The 22500-nt window shown below is 39.9% G+C and overlaps 3 protein-coding genes across 3 annotated transcripts in view; all 3 read right to left on the bottom strand.

The window, feature by feature from the left end:
- Positions 1 to 2457, bottom strand: part of LOC110046050 (blastula protease 10-like) — a 13549-nt gene extending 11092 nt beyond the window's left edge. The window contains exons 1-4 of the mRNA XM_089290186.1: positions 2319 to 2457; positions 1611 to 1700; positions 870 to 1058; positions 312 to 426 (exon numbers count right to left, since the gene is read on the bottom strand). Of these exons, the coding sequence (XP_089146312.1) occupies positions 312 to 426; positions 870 to 1058; positions 1611 to 1700; positions 2319 to 2445 (521 nt within the window). The 5' untranslated portion in view covers positions 2446 to 2457. The remainder of the gene's footprint in view (positions 1 to 311; positions 427 to 869; positions 1059 to 1610; positions 1701 to 2318) is intronic.
- Positions 2458 to 3026: 569 nt separating this feature from the next.
- Positions 3027 to 13345, bottom strand: LOC110046051 (zinc metalloproteinase nas-13-like). Its single transcript, XM_089290185.1, has 9 exons — positions 13016 to 13345; positions 12106 to 12210; positions 11549 to 11743; positions 10294 to 10411; positions 9110 to 9294; positions 8309 to 8527; positions 6544 to 6711; positions 5703 to 5909; positions 3027 to 4067 (listed from the first exon to the last, which is right to left on the bottom strand). Exons 1-9 carry the CDS (start codon positions 13071 to 13073, stop codon positions 3952 to 3954), a joined length of 1371 nt encoding a protein of 456 aa, XP_089146311.1. The 5' UTR covers positions 13074 to 13345; the 3' UTR covers positions 3027 to 3951.
- A 1377-nt stretch (positions 13346 to 14722) lies between these two features.
- LOC110046085 (meprin A subunit beta-like) overlaps positions 14723 to 22500 on the bottom strand; it is a 10993-nt gene continuing 3215 nt past the window's right edge. Inside the window, exons 4-9 of the mRNA XM_020751757.2 lie at positions 20884 to 21001; positions 19944 to 20128; positions 18843 to 19061; positions 17959 to 18132; positions 16850 to 17023; positions 14723 to 15208 (exon numbers count right to left, since the gene is read on the bottom strand). Coding sequence (XP_020607416.2) covers positions 15198 to 15208; positions 16850 to 17023; positions 17959 to 18132; positions 18843 to 19061; positions 19944 to 20128; positions 20884 to 21001 — 881 coding nt within the window. The 3' untranslated portion in view covers positions 14723 to 15197. The remainder of the gene's footprint in view (positions 15209 to 16849; positions 17024 to 17958; positions 18133 to 18842; positions 19062 to 19943; positions 20129 to 20883; positions 21002 to 22500) is intronic.

Raw genomic sequence — 22500 nt, 5'->3', positions numbered from 1 at the left:
ATATTAATGCCAGAAATACGATTTGCGGCAAAGATAGCTTGCGTTTTGGTTTTAACAAATTTTCATTAAAGCATTCAGAGAGTTTCTAAATCTTTCTGCCCAACTAAGGAAGCCCATGAGGGATCTTATGATGTCATGAAAAGGCGTCACGTTGCTAAGCAACCTTCGTAAAAAATTGCGGGCTCAGTTCACGGATTACGACTGAATAAGGTACTCAACAGCATTGATTTGAACGAGTTTAAGAAGCTTTCCATTGCTTTTCCAGTGATTCTAACAATAGAGAAGGACGGCATCCAAGATTATATTCTTACCCAGGCCGTTTGACGAACCAGATCCAGTGCCTCTGTTTTTTACGCGGTTTAAAGTGTATACAGGTGTGTCGGTGAAACTCTTTTATGGCGGCCATTATGACTCTTCTGGCGCGAACTGAAAAGGAAGTCTTCAACACTTAAACAACTTTCACCGAACCCATTAAGATTCAAGATTAACCGACCAACTCTCCCTACTGATGGCTACGGATAGATTTCTATGATTAAATGCTAGTTGAAAGAACTGGAAACTAAAATCTTGAAGTAGAAACTGCCAAGTGTGGACTTTCAAGTCGATAAAACTCAGCTATGTTTGGAATGCGCTTGACTATGTTCAGATGTGCTCGACATTCTTCGAGACGTGTTCAGCTACGTTCAGGATATGCTCGGCTACGTCCAGGGTGTGTCTGACTATGTTGGGGATGTGCTCAAATACTCTTGGAATGTGTTTAGCTATGTTCGAGTTGTGCTCGACTATGCTCGGGTTACGCTTATGTGCTCGGTTATGTTCGGCCTGCATTCTTGGAATGTTTTGTTCCTTTTTAACTTATTAATACTTACACAGAGCTGGTGATATTCTGTACGACACAACGCGGGTTTTCCACAGTTTTTGTCTGTTTCGAATAGCGTTTCTTTTTATCAAGTCTCTATTTCCTGGACCGTCTGCATCTCCTTCCTCTCTCTGATCAACTTGACGCTTGTCTTCATCAGACAACACGATATCTGCCTCGTAGAGTTTGTCTTTAACAACTGCAAGATTTTGAAAATGTAGATGTGGGATTGTCCACTGTACACCGCTGACACGCGTATAGCATATTGTACTAAAAAAATCGATCTTATTAGGGCAACATTGTTATTTTGTAAAAGCAATGTCGAGTCAGGCGACGCTGGCATAGAAGACGGGAAGCAGAAAAAAAACTTTTTCTGCCATTTACGAAATAAGTTACACATTCAAAAATGTGTAACTTAGGTCCGAAGCCCACAGGTATGAGGTACAAAACGTGTGATTTCTTTTCTTCTGTCAGAATGCTGAGCTCATGCAATAGATAATGACAAATTCCGCCATACACCCAAGAAGGTTTAAACTGAGTGTTATGTTCAGTTCTAATTTTGAAAACCGCGCGTGGGCTGTACCAAATCAAACACTTGTCTTTCGTTCCCAGTCGCCTCTTCTCTGGCGTGCTGCCTTCCTAAGATGCTAGGCGCTCCTTATATGATATGGTGGGTGACCGCGCAATTTCCTGTTAATAAATGGGGACTGGAAACAGAGATTGTAAAAATCAAAACAGGAGTAAAACAAACCATCATTCAATCCTTCAATGTTATTTAGCACCGCATCATCTTGCTTGTCCAACTCAAGTGATGTTATCTTTCCACTAATCTTTGCTTCGCCTGTAAATGGAAAAGGTTTGAATGTGTCAGTTAAACATTCGATTTGAATGCTGAGCCAAAGTTGAGTAATGTTAGAAGAAAAAAGTGTTTGATGTGAAACTACGCATTACACAAACAGTTTACCAGACTCATGAAACAATCATAACTGAAAAATTTGTAACGAATATGCACGTCTTTATAAAATATGATAAGGTGTTCTGCCAGATAGTGTAAACATTTCGGGAACTATAATAAATACAAACAAAGCTAAACTTTTAGTTTTTTTCATCTCTTCTCATGCTCTTATGGAAATTTGCATGTTTGGCAATACAGTCTCACTCTAGCGGATGACTTTCCTTTTTCTTACAACCTGTCTTCATAACAGAGCATTTATTGAGTAAAGAGAAATTGAACGTTGATAAATCTATCGAATGAAAGGGAAATTATCGCTAGTTCTGAGCAAGTTAGAGGTAGCCCTCTAAACGTTTTGAAGCCCCAATTCAAAATTTTGTTCCAGTTTTGATTTCAGTGTTGGAGAGTAGTGAAAAAAAAATTGTGTTTTGTCTTCTCTGAGACTTAACTAAGGTAGCTTAATTTAATTGAAGTTTCTGTGATCGGGGAATTTTACAAATTACATACCTGAGATAGAGGTCGGACACTTGACACTGAACCAAACGATGCAGACGAACACAGCGAGGACAGCGGCCATCACCGGACGGCTTCTCGTGGGAATCATTTTGTATAAACATTCCTCGTATTTCAACATTTAAATAAATTTCCTCGAAACCTTCACCTGTTGAGCTGGTTATCTCTATAAGGCACCTGTTTACCGCCTGTTCGTAAAGCATGTCTTGGTCGAGTTTCGTTTAGACAGCATAATCTGTTCGCATTGGTGCGAGTTTGTTTGGCAGAAGGAATCGTATTGATATTTAGAGAAAACAATACCTATTTTGCAGTCCGCCGCACATTTGAAGAAGCTTTCATCACGGAAGCGCTTGTTGAAAGCTTAGCCTTTTTTCAAGTTCATCGTTCTTTGAAGCCTTGTAGCTTTATCGAATGTAAGTCTTCTCAAATTGACCTTCTTAATCAATATTTCTCGATATATTTTTTCAAGATTTAAAATGGCATTATGCTCTATATCTGTAGTTATCGCTGGAGTATGTCTGTTGGATGTCGTGTCCTAGTTTTCCCACATTACTTTGGTATACCTCGCAGTGTCTCAAAACCAGTAAGAGCTCTGTTAAAGCCCTGGGTGTTATTTTGTCACGTCGTTTGTGGGAGAAGGATGCGGGGGTGGGGGTAGCGGGGATGGGGGTAGCGGGGGGAGAGGCTATTAGGCAGGGGGAAACCATTTACATTCGTGAATCAGCCAGCACATGAAAGCGTAAATATGAGTCTGTTTAAAGTTTATTTTCGACAACGAATCTCATCAGAAAAGTGAAATCAAAAAGTACAAGCGGTAAATGTAAAACTTTAAACACGTATGGCTACCTTTTCTGCTCATAAATTTTCTTGGCTATCTATATCATCTTTTGAATGTTATTAAAATTCTGTAATTCCAAATTCTGTAATTTAACGCATAAAGGTTAAAACGTTCTACAGTGTTGCAAGACGTTATTAGAGAACGAACATACAAGACAGGTGACTTATTTGAAAAAAGTTATCTATTGCGATTAAAAAAGATTACCAAATCTTGTGTGCTTTGATCAGGCAGCTTTACCTGACAAAGGTCCCATTTCAGGCTGAGCCTCTCTTTAAAGAGTACCCTATGGGAAGTAACCCAATCCCCCCTTTGAGTGTAGCTTTATCGAATTCAAGTCTTTCAGTATCATATTCCATTCTGGTTGCTTTGCCGTAAAGAAGAAATTTTTTTGCAATATTTATCGGGCCTGATAGTGAGATAAAGAATTGATTACCATTGTAAAGCGCCATTGAGCTCTGGAAATGAGCACTGTGTAAATTCATGTATGTTAATTCATGTATATTATTACATTATTACCAATGCCTATTGTTAAGTAAACGAAACTGCGTTTGGACATGTCCATAACAATAACATAACATAACAGATATCATGCATGTCAGCATGTTATCTATTCCTGGCCTTAAAATAAGTTTATTTCATTTCTTTGATTTTATTTTATTCATTCATTTACTTTTTCATTTTGTCTCTATGCATGTATTTACATTTGTATTTTCACTTGCCTAGTAAAGTATTTATTTGTTTGTATGTTTGCTCAATCAGTTACTTAATTTCTTTTTATTATTATTTAGATCAGGATTTACTTTTTGTACCCGGTATGATCTTATAGATAATATTTGTTAAAGCATTTATCTTTTCGTTTTTTAGTCTTGTTCTTGTTCTTGTTCTTGCTCTCTTGCGCCAGTCACCTAGCCAGCAAAAAAACAAACAAACAAACAAACTCGCAGTCAACGGTTGTACGAAAGCCGAGGAGGGACTTCAGACTTCAGTCGTAGTCCGGATCTAATTCTATGGCCACTATGCATAATTTGAATAGCCTCGTTTGCATGTTTCCAGGCAAAGGTTTTTCACATGAAAAAGTATAAGGTATTATTATTCAAATATCAGGTCCATTTAGACTTTTTTGCGAAGTGTCTATGATCCTGTCGCTTCTTTATTGCTCGCTTCTCTCTTTCTAGACTGCGAGCAGTCTCTCTTTTCCTCGAAAGAACGTAAAACAAGTGAGCGTGTGAGCGGTGATACCGCGAGCCGCTAGTAGCGCGGGCCCCGCTCCTATATCGCCGTTCGCAAGTCACGCTCGGATGCTTACTTGTTTTGCCCCACGTTCTTCCCCACGGACTTTCGAGGAAAATAGAGACTGCCTGCAGTCTAGAAAAAGAGAAGCGAGCAATAAAGAAGCGACAGGATCATAAACACATTGCAAAAAAGTCTAAATGTACATGATATTTGAATAACAATACTTTATATATCCCAAGCCTTCTTTTCATGTGAAAAACCTGCGTCTGAAAACATAAAAACAAGGCTATTCAAATTATGCATAGTAGCCATAGTGGCTATATTTGATGCTCTTGGTGTTCACGTAAATTGTCGTAGTATGGAGGATACACGTGTGTTAATAGGAAAACTAACCATTTTTCTCGCGGTATTTAGGCAATTTCGTTGTTAACATCGCATTTGTACACTATAGGCTCCGACAAGAAACATAAAAACGCAAGATGACAAACTTAAAAGCAACACTTTCACCGGATAGAATAAGATCCGGTCTGCGACTGAAAACTGAAGTCTGAAGTCTGAAGTCTGAAGTCTGAAGTCTGAAGTCTGAAGTCTGAAGTCTGAAGTCTGAAGTCTGAAGTCTGAAGTCTGAAGTCTGAAGTCTGAAGTCTGAAGTCTGAAGTCTGAAGTCTGAAGTCTGAAGTCTGAAGTCTGAAGTCTGAAGTCTGAAGTCTGAAGTCTGAAGTCTGAAGTCTGAAGTCTGAAGTCCCTCCTCGGCTTTCGTAGGACAATGGACCTATGGACCCAATGGAGTGTAACTTTGCTGACGACGTTGAAATTAGCGCTAAGTGAAATCAGAGCGGTTGTCAATTGAGTGTCGTGAAACCAACACCAAAGTTATCACTCTAGCCCATCACAAACAGACAACCTAGTCAACCAATCAAAACTTGAAGGTGATAAAGACCAATAAATGTAGCTGACGCGAAGCGCGGGAAAACGTTGCGAGCCAGTCACGTTTGGTCTTGACTTTAATCCTGATTGGTTGAAAAAGTTGCGCAAGTTTTTACGCCAATCGCGTGGCGTAGTCATGCTTAAGCAAAGCAAATTCGAACTTCTTTCGAAACCCAAGTGAGAACTACTTAAAGAAGAATTAATTTTAAAAAAGTCCTGCGAATTTTAGTCATTCGCGTTGCTCTCATGAGGCATTAACCCCCTTTCACGAGTTAGTTCTTTAAATGGAGTTAATGTTCCCTCCATTGACTTCAACAATGGCCAATTTTGGGGGAAGACCGCACTCCTGTAACAAAACTCCAATGGAAGTGGCAACTTACTTGTTCCTGTAACTTTATTGGAGCTCTTGCATTTGGGTCTGTTTCCTTTGCACATCTGCACATCAACAAGCGATCCTTCGCATATATTGCCGTTAAACTCAGGCGGAGGGTCGTCACACATCCGGGATCTTGTCTGGTAGCCTTTACCACAGGTTTTACTGCAGGCGCTCCAGGCTGCCCACCGACCCCAGTGGCCGTTTAAGGGGACTAGAAACAAATCATGAAGAATAATCAAAGATCTCATATAAGTGATCTAGGCTTTTCACAAACGCTTTCAAAAACAGTTCTGTTTTTGTGTTGCTTCATGCATTTGCTGGGTTCATATCCCTGTTATTTATCATACTCGAAGCAACAAGCGAGAGAATTAACTTCTTTCATACAATCAGTCAGAAGCAATCAGCCGCGCGTTCTCCTTGTCACAATATATCCTGTGTTTTCCTCGATTTTCCACCCCCCCCCCCCCCTCCCACCCCTTGTTTATTGCCCTTAACAGTCCGCCGCGTTTGCCACCGGTTGCAATAGAGAGATTAAGCATGACATTAACGGCAGACGGCAAACGGCAAAGATAACTTCTGATTATGAGTTCTTTTCTCCTAATCCGTAAATAAAGCATACAAAAATGGAGTAACGTCTCTTACTATTCATTGCAAATACAAATAATTTCCCTCTACTGTAAATACAGCTGAAGAGAGACGGCAAAAGTTTCATTTTTGCCGTTTGCCGTTTGCCGTAAACGTCATGCTTAACCTCTGTAACATATTCCTCGTTTTCCGTGCACTATATCAGGCATTGTAGACGAACACTCTAACAACAGCTTTTTTTTTTTTCGTTCGTTACTCACCATTACACTCCTCACTATCACAGTGTTTTTTGTCCGTCTGTATCCCGTCAGGGTCCACCCCGGGACAGTTTTCCCTGTTTGTTGATGCACAGAACCTTTCGCGAATCATGGTGCACCCCTTGTCACAGGGACCCCAGTCTGTCCAGCTGCTCCATCCACCGCTAGGAGCTGTTTGAAAGACATCAAATCACATAGGCTACTCTCTCATTTCAGGTCTACTCGATTGTTGCTAAGCAACCAAAAAACGACACGAAGGTTGTTTTTGACTTCTTGCCATGGCAACGATACTACTTTCGTCGATCCTCCTCTATATTGTGACTTTGATAATTCGCAGCATACAAAAATAGGGAGTTCAGGAAAACCTCTACAGCAACGGCAACGGCAACGGCAACGTCGCTAAACAAAAAGGCTAATGAGCAGAACAATAACTGTGCACGTGCGTTATAATTCTTGGTACATTTCTTTGCGGTCCTCTGCAAAACAACAACGTGAAATGACCAAATTCTGCGCTGTCTGAAAAACATGAACCACGACGGCTAATTTTTAAATTTTTATTTTAGATTTATCGCTGTGTCCCACATTCAGTTTTGTGATAGTTTTGGCAGAGAGAAAAGATCTAAATGACTTTAGAGTATCACGAGAGTCGTAGGTAAAATATAGCCATTTTATCGACGTTGTCTTGGACGTCGCCGTCGTGCTAACTTAAACTCCCTAATATTTTAAAAAAGGAAACTTTAATTAAAAAACGTACATGAGCGATTCAATTTTGCGCCTGGGGAAACGACTGATTTACAACCGATTGCAGTGCAGTGTGTAGTTCCGTGTTTCAAAACGTCCATGATTCGCCAATCATCCACCATTATCGGCCAGTCTGCGTGGACTTGTTGCAACGAGATTGTAGAAATGGATAATAGGCGATTTGCATGTTGGCGTCATTTGACTACAACTACCAGAATCCTTCAGTTTTTCTGTTCCTTATGCTAATTAGGACAATTGTTATTTAAACCCCACTGGGAATTCAAAATTTGAATAATAAAGAAAAAACGAAAGGAATTCTGGTAGTTGAAGTCAAATGACGACGACGTGCAAATCTGCCATTGATAGGCAAGAACATTTGCCAGAGTCACGTGATTATGGTCAAATGGATGAATTACAGGGCGCATCATGTATTGTTTAGCAACACGATTCGCCCTAATCACGTGACTCTGGCCAGTATCGTGTGTTATCCACAGAAAGGTCCTTCACCTCGTCCCAGTACAGAACTAAAAAATCAAAAGTCCTGGAACCGAGCGTCCAGCGACAGTGGAACCCAGTAAATGTGGTAGCTAAGGGACCATCAAGATCTAACCTTATAGAACCGGGGCTGCACTTAAGGTGGCTGGCAACAGTTTCCAGCACTTTCCAGCGGTTATAATTTGACTGATCAATAATGCGACCCTTTATCAAATGATGCTGTAATATAAGTATCACATAAATGCCCAATCATTGGTGAGCAAGTTGAGGGCATCTTCAAGGCATAATGAGTTACCATAGCAACAATGCAATTTGTCAAAAACACCCTTAATTTTGGATTTAAGTGCTTATAATTCAAAAACGGGTCAGTGCAATCCATTTTAAAGTATCAAATCGCGATAAGCACGTTAAGATGAAACTTTTTGCAAAGTTTAAAAAAATCCTGCAGGTGGAATTTGAAAACTTAAGGTGGCTCTAAACTCTACCTACAGAATTTTTGAAACTAAGCAAAAGTTTTCTAGGGCACACTTACTTTTGCAATCATAGACGGCGTTTAATTGCAAAATGTCCGTCTTACTCAGACGCAACTTTTGGCCGAATAGCAAGGTGGGATTTTTCAGTGCGACCATTGTCATTTTTCTGTTCTTGGAGAACAAGTAATTGCCATAATGCATGATGCTCTCAAAGTCGTACATTCCGCCAGCATAGTCCACCTCTTCTGTCGGATACTTGTTGAAGTTTCTTTGTTGACCTGACAAGAAAATGCAAAACAATTTTCACAATAACTGCAGAAATTCTCGTGCGCTCATTGGCTAATTTTCATTGTCGGTAAACGGACAGACACATTAATTTATAATTTCTACCTTTCTGGTATTTTTATTATGCACTGCTACTTTGACAATGTTATGACGAAATTCATGATCAACAACAGGACGGACACATGAAAAAGTGACGTCAATTTGTTAAATAGAGCGTTGACAAAGACGTCGGGTGACGTCAGGTCACGTCACGTGTTTTCAAACAATGAACTTTCTTTCCTTTGGGAACTGAGTTCTTTCCATTTGCAAAAATTTCCTATTGTTTTGAAAAACCAAAATAACTACCATGGAAACGTTCTGTAAGGTAAATGGTAGCTATATCAAGGCATCTACGAATGGATTTCACAAGATGTACGTTGATACTAAAACTGATAAATTGGTAAGCTTCTCCAAAATTTTTTTTAAAAAAAAGCACACGATAACAACACCACCGATAACTGAACAATTAGGCCAAGAGACTAACTTGTCACCAGTCATCTCTAGGTAGCGTTTATTGTTATTAATGTATATGCTACCTTTTTTAATGTTCTCCCATAATACTGCTATATAGTCGTCCCGATCTGTGCGGGACTGCTCGTGCCAGAACCCGAGGGCGTGCATAAGCTCGTGCGTAATGATTCCTTTAGTGTTGCATCCTTCACCTATGGAGAGCTCCTGGGCTCCAGGCACACTGTACTCTCGGCCAATATTGGACCAACACCTTAAACCAAACAAAACACTTAAGATGCAATTTTTTCTGAAGATTTAGTTTTTGTTGGAATACACAGGCTATTTACAATACTAACTAATTTTACTTGCAATACTAATATAAATGACGACTAACATTACTTACAACACGGGCTTATACGGGTTTATTATGAACTCACAACGTGGCCAGCTCCCAGTTGGCTTGATAGCTCAGTTGGTAGAGCACTGTACCGGTATCGCAGGGGTCATGGGTTGGAATTCCGTTCAGGCCTGAATATTTTTTCAGGCTTTAATTTCACAACTGCTTAAGTCGTGTATATAACTGTGATGTTCAATCATGTCTTCATATCTTTCTCCGCAGTTCAAATATATGATCTTTCATACATTCACTTGTGATACAAACATTACTTTGAATACTAACGTTACTTACAATGGCGACATTACTTGCGTTACTAACTGTACTTTAATACTAACACAATTCACAATACTAGCATTTCTTATCAATGAACAATACCACACATTACTTACTTACTTACTTGCTTACAACATCCTGCTTACTTAATACTTATAATATCGTAACGTTGTGGCAATTATACTGACTTTACTTTGCGATACTAACATAACTAAAATAAGTACTTACTTATAATACTATTTAACACAAAAAATATGAAATATACTTTTTACCTTTATCGCATTTTTGTTTGGTTTGGAATTATAGAGCGATTACTCCACTTGGGAATGATTACTGTTAAACAGAACGCAAACATCGAACGAACGGATAGATAACAATTGGCGTGTGGAGTTTGAATGGCCTATCGACCCAAACACGCGAGAAATGCAACCTTTCTCTTGTCGCCACTGAGATTTCTACGCTGTGATTTCTATTGGCACGTCAGATAGTAGGAAAACTCTGACAAAAGCACATTTTTATTTTTTTTTATATCAAAAGCGACAGACCATGATGTCTCCCCCCATTCCTACCCACAGAGAAGAAGGACTTGATTTTCTTTACCCGCCTTTTTTGACCAGTTTAATCCAGTGTTTGTCGCCATCTTCCTTGTCTTTGAATCGCACGCAGGATGCATTTTGAATCTCCCTCATTGCTGCAAGAACATTTTCTCGAGCTTCAGCTGTGAAAAAAAACGTCATAGAAGTGGTTAACAATCCTAATTTTGAAATTAATTTGCGACAGAGCGGTGCAGTACTCGAGATCGCTGAAGAACAGAATTAGATATCATTAACATAATCAATCAAGACGACGGAAAACAAAATCAAATTGACTTTATCAGATCTGGAGCCGGAGGCTTGGAGGCAGAGTTGTCGAAATGACATGATGAAGAAGCTAGTTCTTCTGATAACACTAGGCCAAGTTGCTCCCACAGATGTTTGCCAATCCATCAGTAAACTTAACTTAGGTTATCAATTATCAGTTGTATTCAGCTTGACATTAACGTTTTAGCACCTATGTCGCAATTGCTTTTCTCTTCTAAGATTTAACGTTTCATCGAATCCTTGACAAACATAACTATTTGACCGTTATTGTCATAGAACTGTTATAGTCTTCTAGAGACCAATGTACTTTCCAATAACTTGAGCGATAACATTTCCCGGGGGTATCCCATATAAAGAGCACGGGGGGTGTTCGTCGGAAATTTTGAAAAGAACCCCTAAGAGATACCAAGATCCCGTTTTGTGGACGTGGCTTGAAATGGTTTTCACTCCTAAGAGGTACCAATTTTAAAACAACACACAATCTCCTGTCTTATTATATGGAGAAGAGTGTTTTACTGGGAACTAAACCACTCGCAGATTCCATACGCCACTTCATCCGGGACCCGAGTGGCGTATTTTCCGTATGTCACCTCTGTGAGTGTCGTATCGTTCAGTGACGTCACGATTCCCGCCTATTGCTCTTGTTGAATTGGTTTCTCCGTATAATAAAAAGAACATTACACGTTGGCTCGAAGATATGAATTTTATGTTCTCGTGGCAAGAACAATATCTCACGAGTGAGCGAAGCTCACTCGTGAGATATTGTTCTTGCCACGAGAACATAAAATTCATATCTTCTCGCCACCGTGTAATATCCTCTATATATTTATTTTGGCTCAATACCCTAAAGGGTACCGCAAAAGCTCCCGCTGTGGAACTTTTGAGGCTAAACACCCTAAGAGGCACCAAAATTCCGTTTTTAACCCCTAAAAGGTACGACCAGCACTCTCGTCCTTCTTATATGGGAGTTCCCCCCCGGGTAAAAGTTTCCTCACCGACTGTGAGAACCACAGGAATGATCCTGGATGGCCAAATCTTTCTGCGCGTGCGTATAGCTTTTCGTTTCTCAATATTCCCCACTTCAACATCAGCGCCTGGTGCGTTTCCGGTTAAGCTCGTATCTACTCGGTTGTGGTCAAGACGAGTTAGCTTGATGTCCGTTTCGAACAGTCTACTTCCGTTAGCAGTATCTGGAAAAGAGGAACGAAAGATTTTACTTTTACTTTACGTAACAGTCAGGGATAAAAATCAAATACCGTTTTCGGTATACCTTCGTTGAAGTACTCGTGACGTTTCCGAAGAACACCCCAGGACTCCAAAGTACTCCGAAAGTTGTGACGCCATCGTGGCATGATCAGCTGCTAAGCAACTGTGACACGAAAACTACGGGCTCAGTTCGATCTCCGAGACCGGAATTTACCGTCCACTGGTTATTTTTATCACGACTGACTGATTCGGATTAAAAAAGACCATTATTTTCAGGGTTTCATATTGTAAGGTGCTTTCAAGGGCAGGAGAAAAGTCATTTAGATTAGCTTGCACCTAACCTTACCTTCATTGACCTCCTCAATTTCATCAACGACTGATTTGTCCTGTAAGTCCGTTGGTACTGTCTTATCAGTTCCATCAAACACTGGAGGATGGTGATGAGGTTTATCTGTTAATTGTAGATATTTGATCCGGTTATCATCAACAAAAAGGACCTAGTCAACCTTAAGCTGGTCTTTTCGGTCTTTTCTTTATATCTAAGAAAAAAGGATCTTCTCTCTCTCTTCTGAATCGAGTAAAGGTTTCCAAATCTTTTAACTAATTAAAATCTTCGTCGGGCAACGAGACGAAATGGAACAGCATCCTTATTGTCCTTTTTTTTATTATTCTCAATATCCGACAAAAATATCCCCTCTTGCTTGCGAAACTTTGAGAGAAAATGGAACTGCAATCAGCGTGCATTAACTTGAGTCAATCCACATGCGACTTGGCAGGTAAGGACGGAAAAGCATGTACCCGCTGGTTAACGCGGGAAAATTGTAGCTGGCGAAACGCTTTGCTTTTGCATGTCATTGGCAGAAACATTGGCAGAGAATAAGAATTAATCTAATCTTCGCTGTGATTGGACAGATAACGAACCTCTTACAATGCAAAACAACATTACTTTCGGAGGTAGAGCGGTTTTCTTTTGAGTGTTAAATTTGATTTGGTTTTTCATTACTATGCTAAGCGATTGACACTTTGACATCCAATCAGTAGCAAAACCAAGACCAATCGTGACTCGTACGCACACGTCTTTCCGCGCTTTCCGGCTGCAACATGTATGTACTTCCAGTTTTTACTAGTTCATTGGTCTATCTGCCTCCCTGGTTTTGGTTTTGCGACACTCAGTTGAAAACCGATCTAAATGGAAAACCAATCTTACACGAAACAGAATCGTTACCAAAAACGGCGCAAAAAGATAGACAACTCACCATTTAAAGGATACGAAAGGCACATCGCAACCCAGAGAAGAAATGTCAGCAACAACATCTGTTAATAGATTGGCAGTTGAATTTTACTAGCCTTCACGAGCCTTGACAGGGAAAGTATTTACTGTCTGGAGCAGAGCTTTCGTTTGAAAACATTTTGTCTTTAAGGTCTTTTGTCCTGGTCCTAGCCTCAGCTGTAAGGTAGTTCTTAGGCCGGCGATATTTCTACGATAAATTTTAGTTTAATGTCTTATTTCCTAAAAGATACAAAATAACACTTGTTATTAATACAAATATTGCCACATTACACATTTGATTACGAATGATGGAGGTAAGCAATTAACGGACGGTAAAAATAATGCCAAAATATTACAGTGCAGAACTAATTAATTTTTAGCAGAAAAAAAATATTCATGAAGCAAAACATAAATGCATGTAAAACGAAATAATCGAACTTGGCGGGTATTTCATTGGAATGTATGGGCGTACCGTAAATTATAAGATGACCATACATGAGTATTCACTGTGTAGTTGAGTGGTGAGTCGTAATATAAAAGCAAGGAATAATATCAAGAAAGACGTTCTGATTTCACAAAGTTGCTCTCGGTCCGTATGTCATGACCTCGAGGTCAACACATACAACCGTATGGCCTTCATGCCCAGTTAATAACCCATACTAAATCAAATTTGGAGTTCGTTCTCGGTGTTTGGGCACGGGTGATTTATTTTCTCTATCCTGTTCCTTTTTGTAAGTATACAGCACATTATATGAAAACAATATTTTTTGGTCATAATGAAAAAATAAATAAACAAATCAAGGTAAATATCTTTAAAAAAAATCACGGTTACAATTCACGTTGATGTAAGCAGGGTGGTATATTTCACACTTAAGGCAAAATTTTTGAAGTACTGAATCAAGCGGCAGGTAAATATTAGATTACAATGATAAACACTCACCTTTGAAATCTGCGAACCAATTTCGTTTCTTAATTGGCTTTTTAAGTTGCTTCTTGAGGTAATTTACTCTATAAATGAAATTATTTAGAAAATGACACTTCACGGGCCATTATTCCAAGTGTGCGTTTTTTTCTGGTGGTCGCGGGTGGTCTTCTCATTTGATCGTGTTGCCACGATTTGCAAGCCGATTTGGTTACTGTTAGCGTTCGGGAAACGTTCGGGTGCGTTCTGTTACTAAAGAGAAAGTGATCGGGAAATCTTCGGGAAACTTTCGGGAGTGTGTTCTTTCATTATCATAAAGTGATCCGAAAAGTTTCGGAAGTGCTTGTTCGGCTATGATCACGACAGTGATCGAGTAGTGATCGTGAAAAGGTCGGAACTGCTTGTTTGTCAATGACTATGAAAGTGATCGAGAAATGTTCGCAAGTGTTTGTTCGTCGCGGGTTTGAATAGGACATGATCGGGTAGTGATCGGTTAAGGAGACGTTTGAGAGCTCTTTCGTCTATGATCGGGTAATTTACGGGAAACGCTCGGAAACATTCGTTGGTCTATCATCGTTCGCTTTTTCTCTCTTTCCGAAAATTATTAAACAATAATCAGTAAGGATTTTCGAAACCATTCGATAAAAGTTCGGAACATCTTCGTAAATCCCGAAAATGATCAATTATAAATGGAAAGATTTTCCCCTTTCCGCAGATCAGACGACGCCATTCTTAAAATAAAGAAAGTAGTATTTAGTGACAACCATTCCATTCTTCTAGTAAATGAGTTTATTTATTGTCTCAAAAATTTGTTGCTCTGCTTCTTCGATCAACTTTATAGCACCTATTGAAGCAGAAGTGGCGGCTCTAAAAGGGCGCAGTTTTACAAACATTAATTTGCAAAAGTAAACAGAGCTTTTCTTGAAGTCGCGCAAAGGTGCAAAGATTTTACAGTTTTTGCTAAAACTACAACAAGTTTTGCGCAATATTAGCCTTTTCTTAATGGCCCAGTTACTGGCTTTTGCAAGCGTTTCTTACTAGCAAATAATTTTTTCCCCTACGATTGTCTGCGATCAAGATATGCTTCAGTTTTTGCTTTGTTTTTTTTTTTTTTGTGATATATTAGAACGATATTGTTTCTCTGTGGTATTTTTCCTCTTTTATTATCATTTTTGTCACGAGAGGCACTTCTTGACATTGAGCCTCCTTGTAACTTGTCTGCTTGGTAACCATAGCAACCATCTCATCACCATCCGCCTAAGGAAAAGAATCACCATCAGTTTCAATTTAGCGATGTGATGTCTGTTATGAGGCCCCGTCCGCACTACGCCGGGGGAATCTGAAAACGCCGCTTTATTTCTACGGTTAGGCCTGCCCTCCACACTAATCCGTCACGAAAATGGACCTTTTCGTAAATGCTCTCTTTTAAAATAGTTTTTATTGATTTTCAAATTAAGATAACAAATTACAAAATTGCAATAAATGTAAGTGAAAACAAAAATGCTCGAAAATGCTCTTAAAACCGGAACAATTTGAAAACGCCGGCTTTGCGTTTTAGCGTGGAAGGGGAAACATCTTAAAAACGGAGCTTTTCGAAAACTTTCTTCAAACCGGATGAATTTGAAATCGCCGGTTTTGTGTTTTAGTGTGGACGGGAATCATTTTGAAAACGGATCTTTTTGAAAACGATGACATCGCGATAATCGTGTGATTTCTCTGGCCGAGTCCAAAATGACCGGTGATTGAATTGTTGCGTTTTTAAATTCCTCCGGGGTACTAGTGTGGACAGAAAACATTTGATGTGTTTTCAGAGTGAAACCTCCGTTTTCAAATTCCTCCGGCGTAGTGTGCACGGGGCCTTTGTCGTGCATACTTTTCAAATGCATGACAATTTATCTCTGCGACAAAAACCCTTTAACAGTAATAGCTTTATTCACTCTTAACAAGGAGCTTGCCATTTCCGGAATAACCGGTTCTCCTGCCCTTTGACTTTCTTTTCAAAATCGACCTACCAGTCGAAAGAGATTGGGCTTATAAGATGAGATAACTGAAGATGAAGCAAAAATCTCGTTTGTAGCGTGGAAATTTTTGATGCTTCATTCTAATCACGAAAAGAATTTCTGGCAAGTTTGATTTAATTTGGGTTTTCTCTTTGTGTAAGAATCACAAAGTGTCCATCTTTCTTACAAAGCAATTTACGTGCTGGGTTTTTAAAAAAATTACCTTAAAACCTCATGCAAAGCCTGTCGAAATGAATACTAACAATAGAGCTGTTTTCAATTGAGTGTCGTAAAACCAAAACCAAACCAATTCCTTACCAATTACACTACTCAGCCAATCTCAAACCGTAGTAAAACCAAAACCAAAACCAAAGACACTCTTTCGACACTCAATTGAAAACCACTCTTATGATGATGACACACAAATACTTCTTATTAATCGAGTTCGAGGATCGTACTGTAACTTACGGACCGAGTTTTTTCCCCATCGATTTATGGCCCAGGCGAGTAGCGCGCGGGCCATAAATCGAATGGAGAGAAAACGAGGACTCGTAACATAAAATACGGACCGAGAAGACGAGGTTAAATCTCTATTGTGTGTCTGACAGACGCACCTCGAAAGCAAAACGAGTCAATTTGAAATCGTTATTGAATGACTCTTAAGTCGTCAGCAGGTTCTACTTCACAATTTCAGAAGTAAAGAGAGTTTTAAACTTTTACTTGCTATAAAAGTTAAGAACACTTGACGACAAATAACGAAACATTTTGGCAACAAAAACAGCTTCAAATTTTAACAGGCCGTACAGGAAAATACGACACGCTAAATTGACCAATCACATCGCGCGTACTAACTAAGAGGTATAATGATAAAGATTAAGAAGTGAACGGCTTCACTTACAGGTCTTCTTTAACTGACAAGGCTTCAATTGGACGAGTGTTCCCGAGCAAAACTGTCCTCCATAAAGAGGCGTCGGATCATCGCACTGCCGAGATCTGGTCTTGTAACCTTGGCCGCATGTCCGAGAGCATTTTGACCACGGTCCCCACCTCCCCCAGTGGCCTTTAACTGGAACTGTGTTCATAGCAAACAAAGAAACAAAATCACGGTAGGAGTTTTTAAGAGGGGCACCACGATGCTGCAACAATGTCCCTGTCCTTGGTAGGCTTCTTGTCCGACTAACAGGTATTTAGCTGTTTGCAGGTATTGCGAGCCTATGACTCTACAGATGACATCCTCAGGAGATTGCCTAGCGGCTGAGCCAAAGTGGCTATTCTTTAGTTTTTTAATTACATATAAGAGAAGAAAATTCTTTGATTGCTTCTTCGTTTCCATGCAAGTTCCATGCGCACATTCTAACTAGATTCGGTAGAAAATTAATTGAATGACGGGAAAAGTTTCTGCAGCAAAACTGAATATACCTTACTGGTGAAAGTTTTAACACAACAAAATCAAAGAAAACAGCTACAGCATCTATTGTTAGATCCAGTGAGCTTGTCACAATATAATCAGTAAGAGCGTTACTTGGCCCAGGCTATTGCTATCACCCAAGTGCACGATCTCCAGTTGCTTTTCAAACTCAAACCAGAACCGTTGTTAAGGCGTTTGGATATCTCATTTTAATTAGCATAGATTTTTATGATCTTATTTTTCCATCTTTTCTTTCGTTTAAATTTCGGATTGAGACAGTGTTTGACTACATTTCCAAACACTTCCAAGTTGGTAAAAAAACCCTACGCTGCGCGTCGTATTTCCGCGTCGTATTTTCAACTCTTTTATTGGTGTTTGGAAATTGTGGTCAAACACTGTCTCTCGTGTTTGATATATTACTACAAATACTATTACGAGCTGTACTGAAAGGGTTATGTGGCCTACGAGTACCTGTAGAAGATTTCTAACCTAGTTTCCACTGGCCTTTATTCTTAGAATTTTGACAGGGTGGCAAAAATAATTCATCGGTTGGCATTAATTTTCCTTTGTACCAGTTTCATTAATTATCTCAAACTCACCATAGCATTCTTGAGATCGACACCTTCCCTTTTGTACTTCAACTCTGTTCCTTTCCGTCGCTCCTGGACACTTTTTCAAGTCTTCGGCGGAGCAGAATCTTTCTCTTTCTCTTGTACACTGTCTGTCACACGGACTCCAGTTACCCCAACTACTCCAGCCACGACTTTTGTCAGCTTGCAGAAGGAAAAAATAACAGTGTTTGAAAAATTCACAATGTTGAACACTCAAAAGCGTGAAGTTTCACAAGCAAGTGGGCCAATACTGGTTTGAGAGCCTAAGCTACGACTGGTTAGCGATACGCTCCCTGCCGCTAACCAGTGGCAACGAATGCTCCACAGTTTGAGCTCAGTTGAAGACTGATACTCAATCAACTGAGCGGAGCTGATCTAGCCCCGACCAGCTCTGTCACGTTGCGCTTAGAGGATACAGATTAACGTGACACGTAAGGAATTACTCTTCAGAAAAGAAAACTGACCAACCAGCGCAACTATGTCACGCTTAAGGGTCCAACATTGGTTTGGCAGGATACGGGATGAGTGAAAATGGAGGCGGGATGCAGGATGACAGACATTCTCATGGCGGGGTGCTGAAACATGTTTCGGCGGAAGCGTAATTTGCTTATTTTGATAGGCGGGATGCGGGATAGCTTTAAAATTGACGCCGGGATTCAGGATGAAAAACAGAAAATCACACGTTACGGACATTACGCGGAAAAACTACGACGCTTACCAGACTGTACCGAGAAAAATACTCCGAATGGAGCTGAATGGCGGGATTGAGCCAAAAACGGTAGCAGGATGCGGGATGGAAAAGCCTAGTGCAAGGGGGCCAAAGACAATATTACCACATTGCAGGTCACAAAATAGATTGACATTGTACTCACATTTGCAGTCGTAAATGCTGTTAAGTTGTAGAATATCAGTGTCACTCAGTTTTTCGATTTGTCCAAACTGAAGCATAGGATCCTTAACAGACAGCATGGTTGGCTTGTTATTCTTGGAGAATGCGTAATTTCCGTAATGCATGATACTTGAGAAGTCGTACGCGCCTCCTTGGGAGTCCATCTGTTTGGGTTTGTAGCGGTTGAAATTATGTTCTTGCCCTACATGGATCGGTTTATTCCTTTGATTAGTCTCACACTCAAAAGATAAATTCTCCTCAATGATCAAAAAACATTTCGCGTGAAGGTTGTTTTGAGAATTTCTTGGTGTAACAAAGCAATATCCCCTGCAGGGTCCTTTCCAAACGAAGAAAAGGAAAGATTGGCACCATTTACAAGGTTCTTTATAGTTACCCAAACGAAACAATAGATAAACAACACAAACAATGTCCCTAGCCATAAGAACAACAGAGGTGAGATTAACAAGAACGAATCAGAGAGGTTTTAAAGTGGTGCAGATCAACTGGAAGAAAAAATGCGCGACTAGGCATGGAAGCGAATAAGCAATTTCGATGCCAGAGGCCATAACCCTTTAAGTTAGCACCAAGAAGTCGAAAACCTTATGAAGAAATTGAAAGGTGAGCCAGCATTAGTTACAGAGGTACTCTCTCTAAGCACTTTCGGAATCCGCTCTTAAACTTGAACGCATACGTACAATCAAACCGGAACCAGGATTTTATGGTTCCGGTTTTTGATTTCGTCCAGAGCGTCGCACGTTCGGTCCCCGCTGACCGAGAACGCGCGGGCTCGGGAGACGAGATTGACGTATAAGCCGTTTGAATCTTGCAATTTTTATGTTTACAAATGATAGCTGCACCCAAAGAGTGCATCCACTAATTTGATGGCCAGCAAGAGACGATGATCTAGATCAACGTCACTTGTGACCTGTACAATGATTGAGTACTTCGATTGGCTAACAAACTCCTGCATTTCAACATGCCACGCAATCATTTCTCCAGTAGAACATTGTCACCCGCATTGGCGAAAATGGATAAGTTACCGGTATACCAACTGACTATTTTTAACCAGTGAAACATAACGTACCCTTTTTGATGTTTTCCCAGAATACTTCCAGGTAGTCGTCCCTGTCTGACCTGGATTGTTCATGCCAGAAACCGAGCGCATGCATCAGTTCGTGCATGATGATTCCTTTGCTGTTACAGCCCTCACCTATGGATAGCTCCTGCATACCACGCTTACGATACTGACGACCAACTGGTGAATAACACCTAAAAAAAACACAAAGGTGTATTGTACTTTGTTGAAATATTTCTGCCTTCTATGTACAGAATTCCACCTAGTCTCTGCCGAAAAAAAGAATCAGATAGCAAACGAAACTTAGGTACGAAAAAGTTCAGATACGTCTCAGACACAAACAAAGTGCGGCACTGAAATAATTTGTTCTTTAACAAAGCAAAAAACTGCCCACTGAATAATAATTAAAAATCATGACATAGTTATACAAAAAACCTTTTTTTTAACCCAAACTGTGGTAAAAACGCAAAATGTAATAAGTTCCGACGCAAAATGTACAAGAAAATGTAGCGCAAAAAGGAAACAACGTGAAATGTGAAAACATTTTACTTCACCATTTTGAAAGATTCCCATTTGTACTGGTTCGAACAGTGATGCCTAATTGGCTGCGAAGCTGATACACTGTACGTTAAAATTTGTTTTAACGTTAAGATTTTAGTTTTGCTCTTGAAAGACATCAAAATGCAATGCGTAGGATATTGCAACCACGCAATACTTTTCCTATATACTTTATCAGTAGTAAAAAATAGCTTGAGACGGACTCGCTTTTCGGTGGACATAATTTTGCGGTGGGGCACCTGGGATTTCTTTTCTCTCCATATGGAACACCCACCTCCCCCCACCCATTGGCTACTTCACTTGCGGCCAGTTCCTTGTCGGCCTTTCCAGCCGTGGCCACTTCCTTCCAGTTGCACCCTGTTCACAGATTAGTATACATCAGCATTCTTACCCAATTTTCTTTACAAAACGTATCCAGTTTCTATCACCACGCTTTTTCATTCTGAATCGAATGCACGACTTCTTCTGTATCTCATCTACAGCCGCTATAATATTGTTCCATGCATATTCTGTTGTGATAAGGATACACAGACATAAGTAAAGGTAAAGTCTGCATACGAGCCAAGTGGCCCATCAGGCCGGAGCTTATCCCGGTTTCTGTAGCATGAAGCAACCAGGATTATTTCTACTCCCCCCTGGGTGGGATGCTAGTCCATTGCAGAGTCACCCCCAACTTTAAATTCGCCGATATCCATTTATACACCTGGGTGGAGAGAGGCACTGTGGGAGTTACGTGTTTTGCCCAAGAACACAACGGAATGCGCCTTCCAGAGCTTGAACCCGGACCGCTCGATCTGGAGTCGAGCGCACTAATCACGAGGCCACCCCACCTCCCAAATAAAGACACGAGTGAAAGAATTTCTTAATCATTTATCTAAATTCTCCATACAGTGTTGATACAAATAAGAAGACCGATACAAATGATGCGAATAAAGAAAATCGTCAATTTGGAGATTTTTCAAAATCCGTTCCAGTATACATCATGAACAAGTGAAAATTTTTAACACAAATTCTGGATTTAAATTCATTTATTTTGTTTGGGCCTCTTGTCATCTGATAGCATAAGGAATCAGTAATAAAACGACAAACATTTTAAAAAAATGCTTTAATTTTGAGCTGATCGCATATCTATTGTCTTGGAAATTTTATGTCATATTCTGATACAAACTATCAGAGAATTAAGAGGTGCGTACTAACCCTGAAATTTTAGGTTGACAATATTCTTGTGAATATTCTTAGATTATAGCGTATGACATTTCTGTTTTCAAATGTGTTTAGTGTCTGGATGGTGTTGAAGTAATTTTGGAGCCGGTCTGCAGGCATTAATTAGCTCTTATTAACCGAGGAGGAGGTCTGTATGGGAGAATCTTGACCCAGGTCGTGAGTAAAGACCGAACGCAGTGAGGTCTGTACTCACAACCGAGGTCAAGATTCTCCCACACAGACCTCCTCCTCGGTTAATAAGATGTTTGTTATATGGCAAACAAGAACAATTTAATTCGTTCAATGTAACTGGTTTGTAGGTAACTGACATTTTGCTTGCGAACGGGATGAGCAGAACTTAATTCTGCCAAAGTTTGCTCGTCCTCTTTACTTTTTCTCTCATCAGGCTTTTTGTCACTTTCATAAATAAACATTGAGACAGATAATTTACATGAATTTCACAATCTCAGCCTCGGGATTATTCTTAAAACATTCTTCTTCGATATTCTTTTAAAATATATTATCAAATCTCTCAGTTAGTACGAGCGCTGTGATTGGTCAATTTAGCGGGCCGTATTCTACTGTACGGCCCGCTAAAATTTATAAAGTTGGTTTTGTTGCCAGACTGTTTCGTGATTCATCTCCAAGTGTTCTTACCTTTTATAGCAAGTAAAAGTTTAAAACCTTGTTTTACTGTAAACTGTGTAGTAAAGCGTGCAAACGACTTTGCGATTTCAAATTGACTCGTTTTGCTTTCGAGGTGCGTCAGAAATTTGAAGCCGTTCGGCGTGAATAGAAATCGTTC

The sequence above is a fragment of the Orbicella faveolata genome, unplaced genomic scaffold (assembly GCF_042242905.1).
Source record: "Orbicella faveolata isolate gen_17 unplaced genomic scaffold, um_ofav_v1 contig_2, whole genome shotgun sequence".
NCBI classification, from domain to species: domain Eukaryota; kingdom Metazoa; phylum Cnidaria; class Anthozoa; order Scleractinia; family Merulinidae; genus Orbicella; species Orbicella faveolata.
Note: the sequence above shows the minus strand (reverse complement) of the source record. Positions and strands in the feature narration are given on the sequence as shown.

Excerpts from the sequence above, each read along its gene's own strand:
- LOC110046051 (XM_089290185.1), bottom strand. The coding sequence starts at position 13,073 with ATGTTGTTGCTGACATTTCTTCTCTGGGTTGCGATGTGCCTTTCGTAT. Across the intron at positions 12,211-13,015 it reads CCTTTCGTATCCTTTAAATG|ATAAACCTCATCACCATCCT; the intron begins GTGAGTTGTCTA and ends TACAATTAACAG. Across the intron at positions 6,712-8,308 it reads CGCCGTCTATGATTGCAAAA|CTCCTAGCGGTGGATGGAGC; the intron begins GTAAGTGTGCCC and ends TCTTTCAAACAG.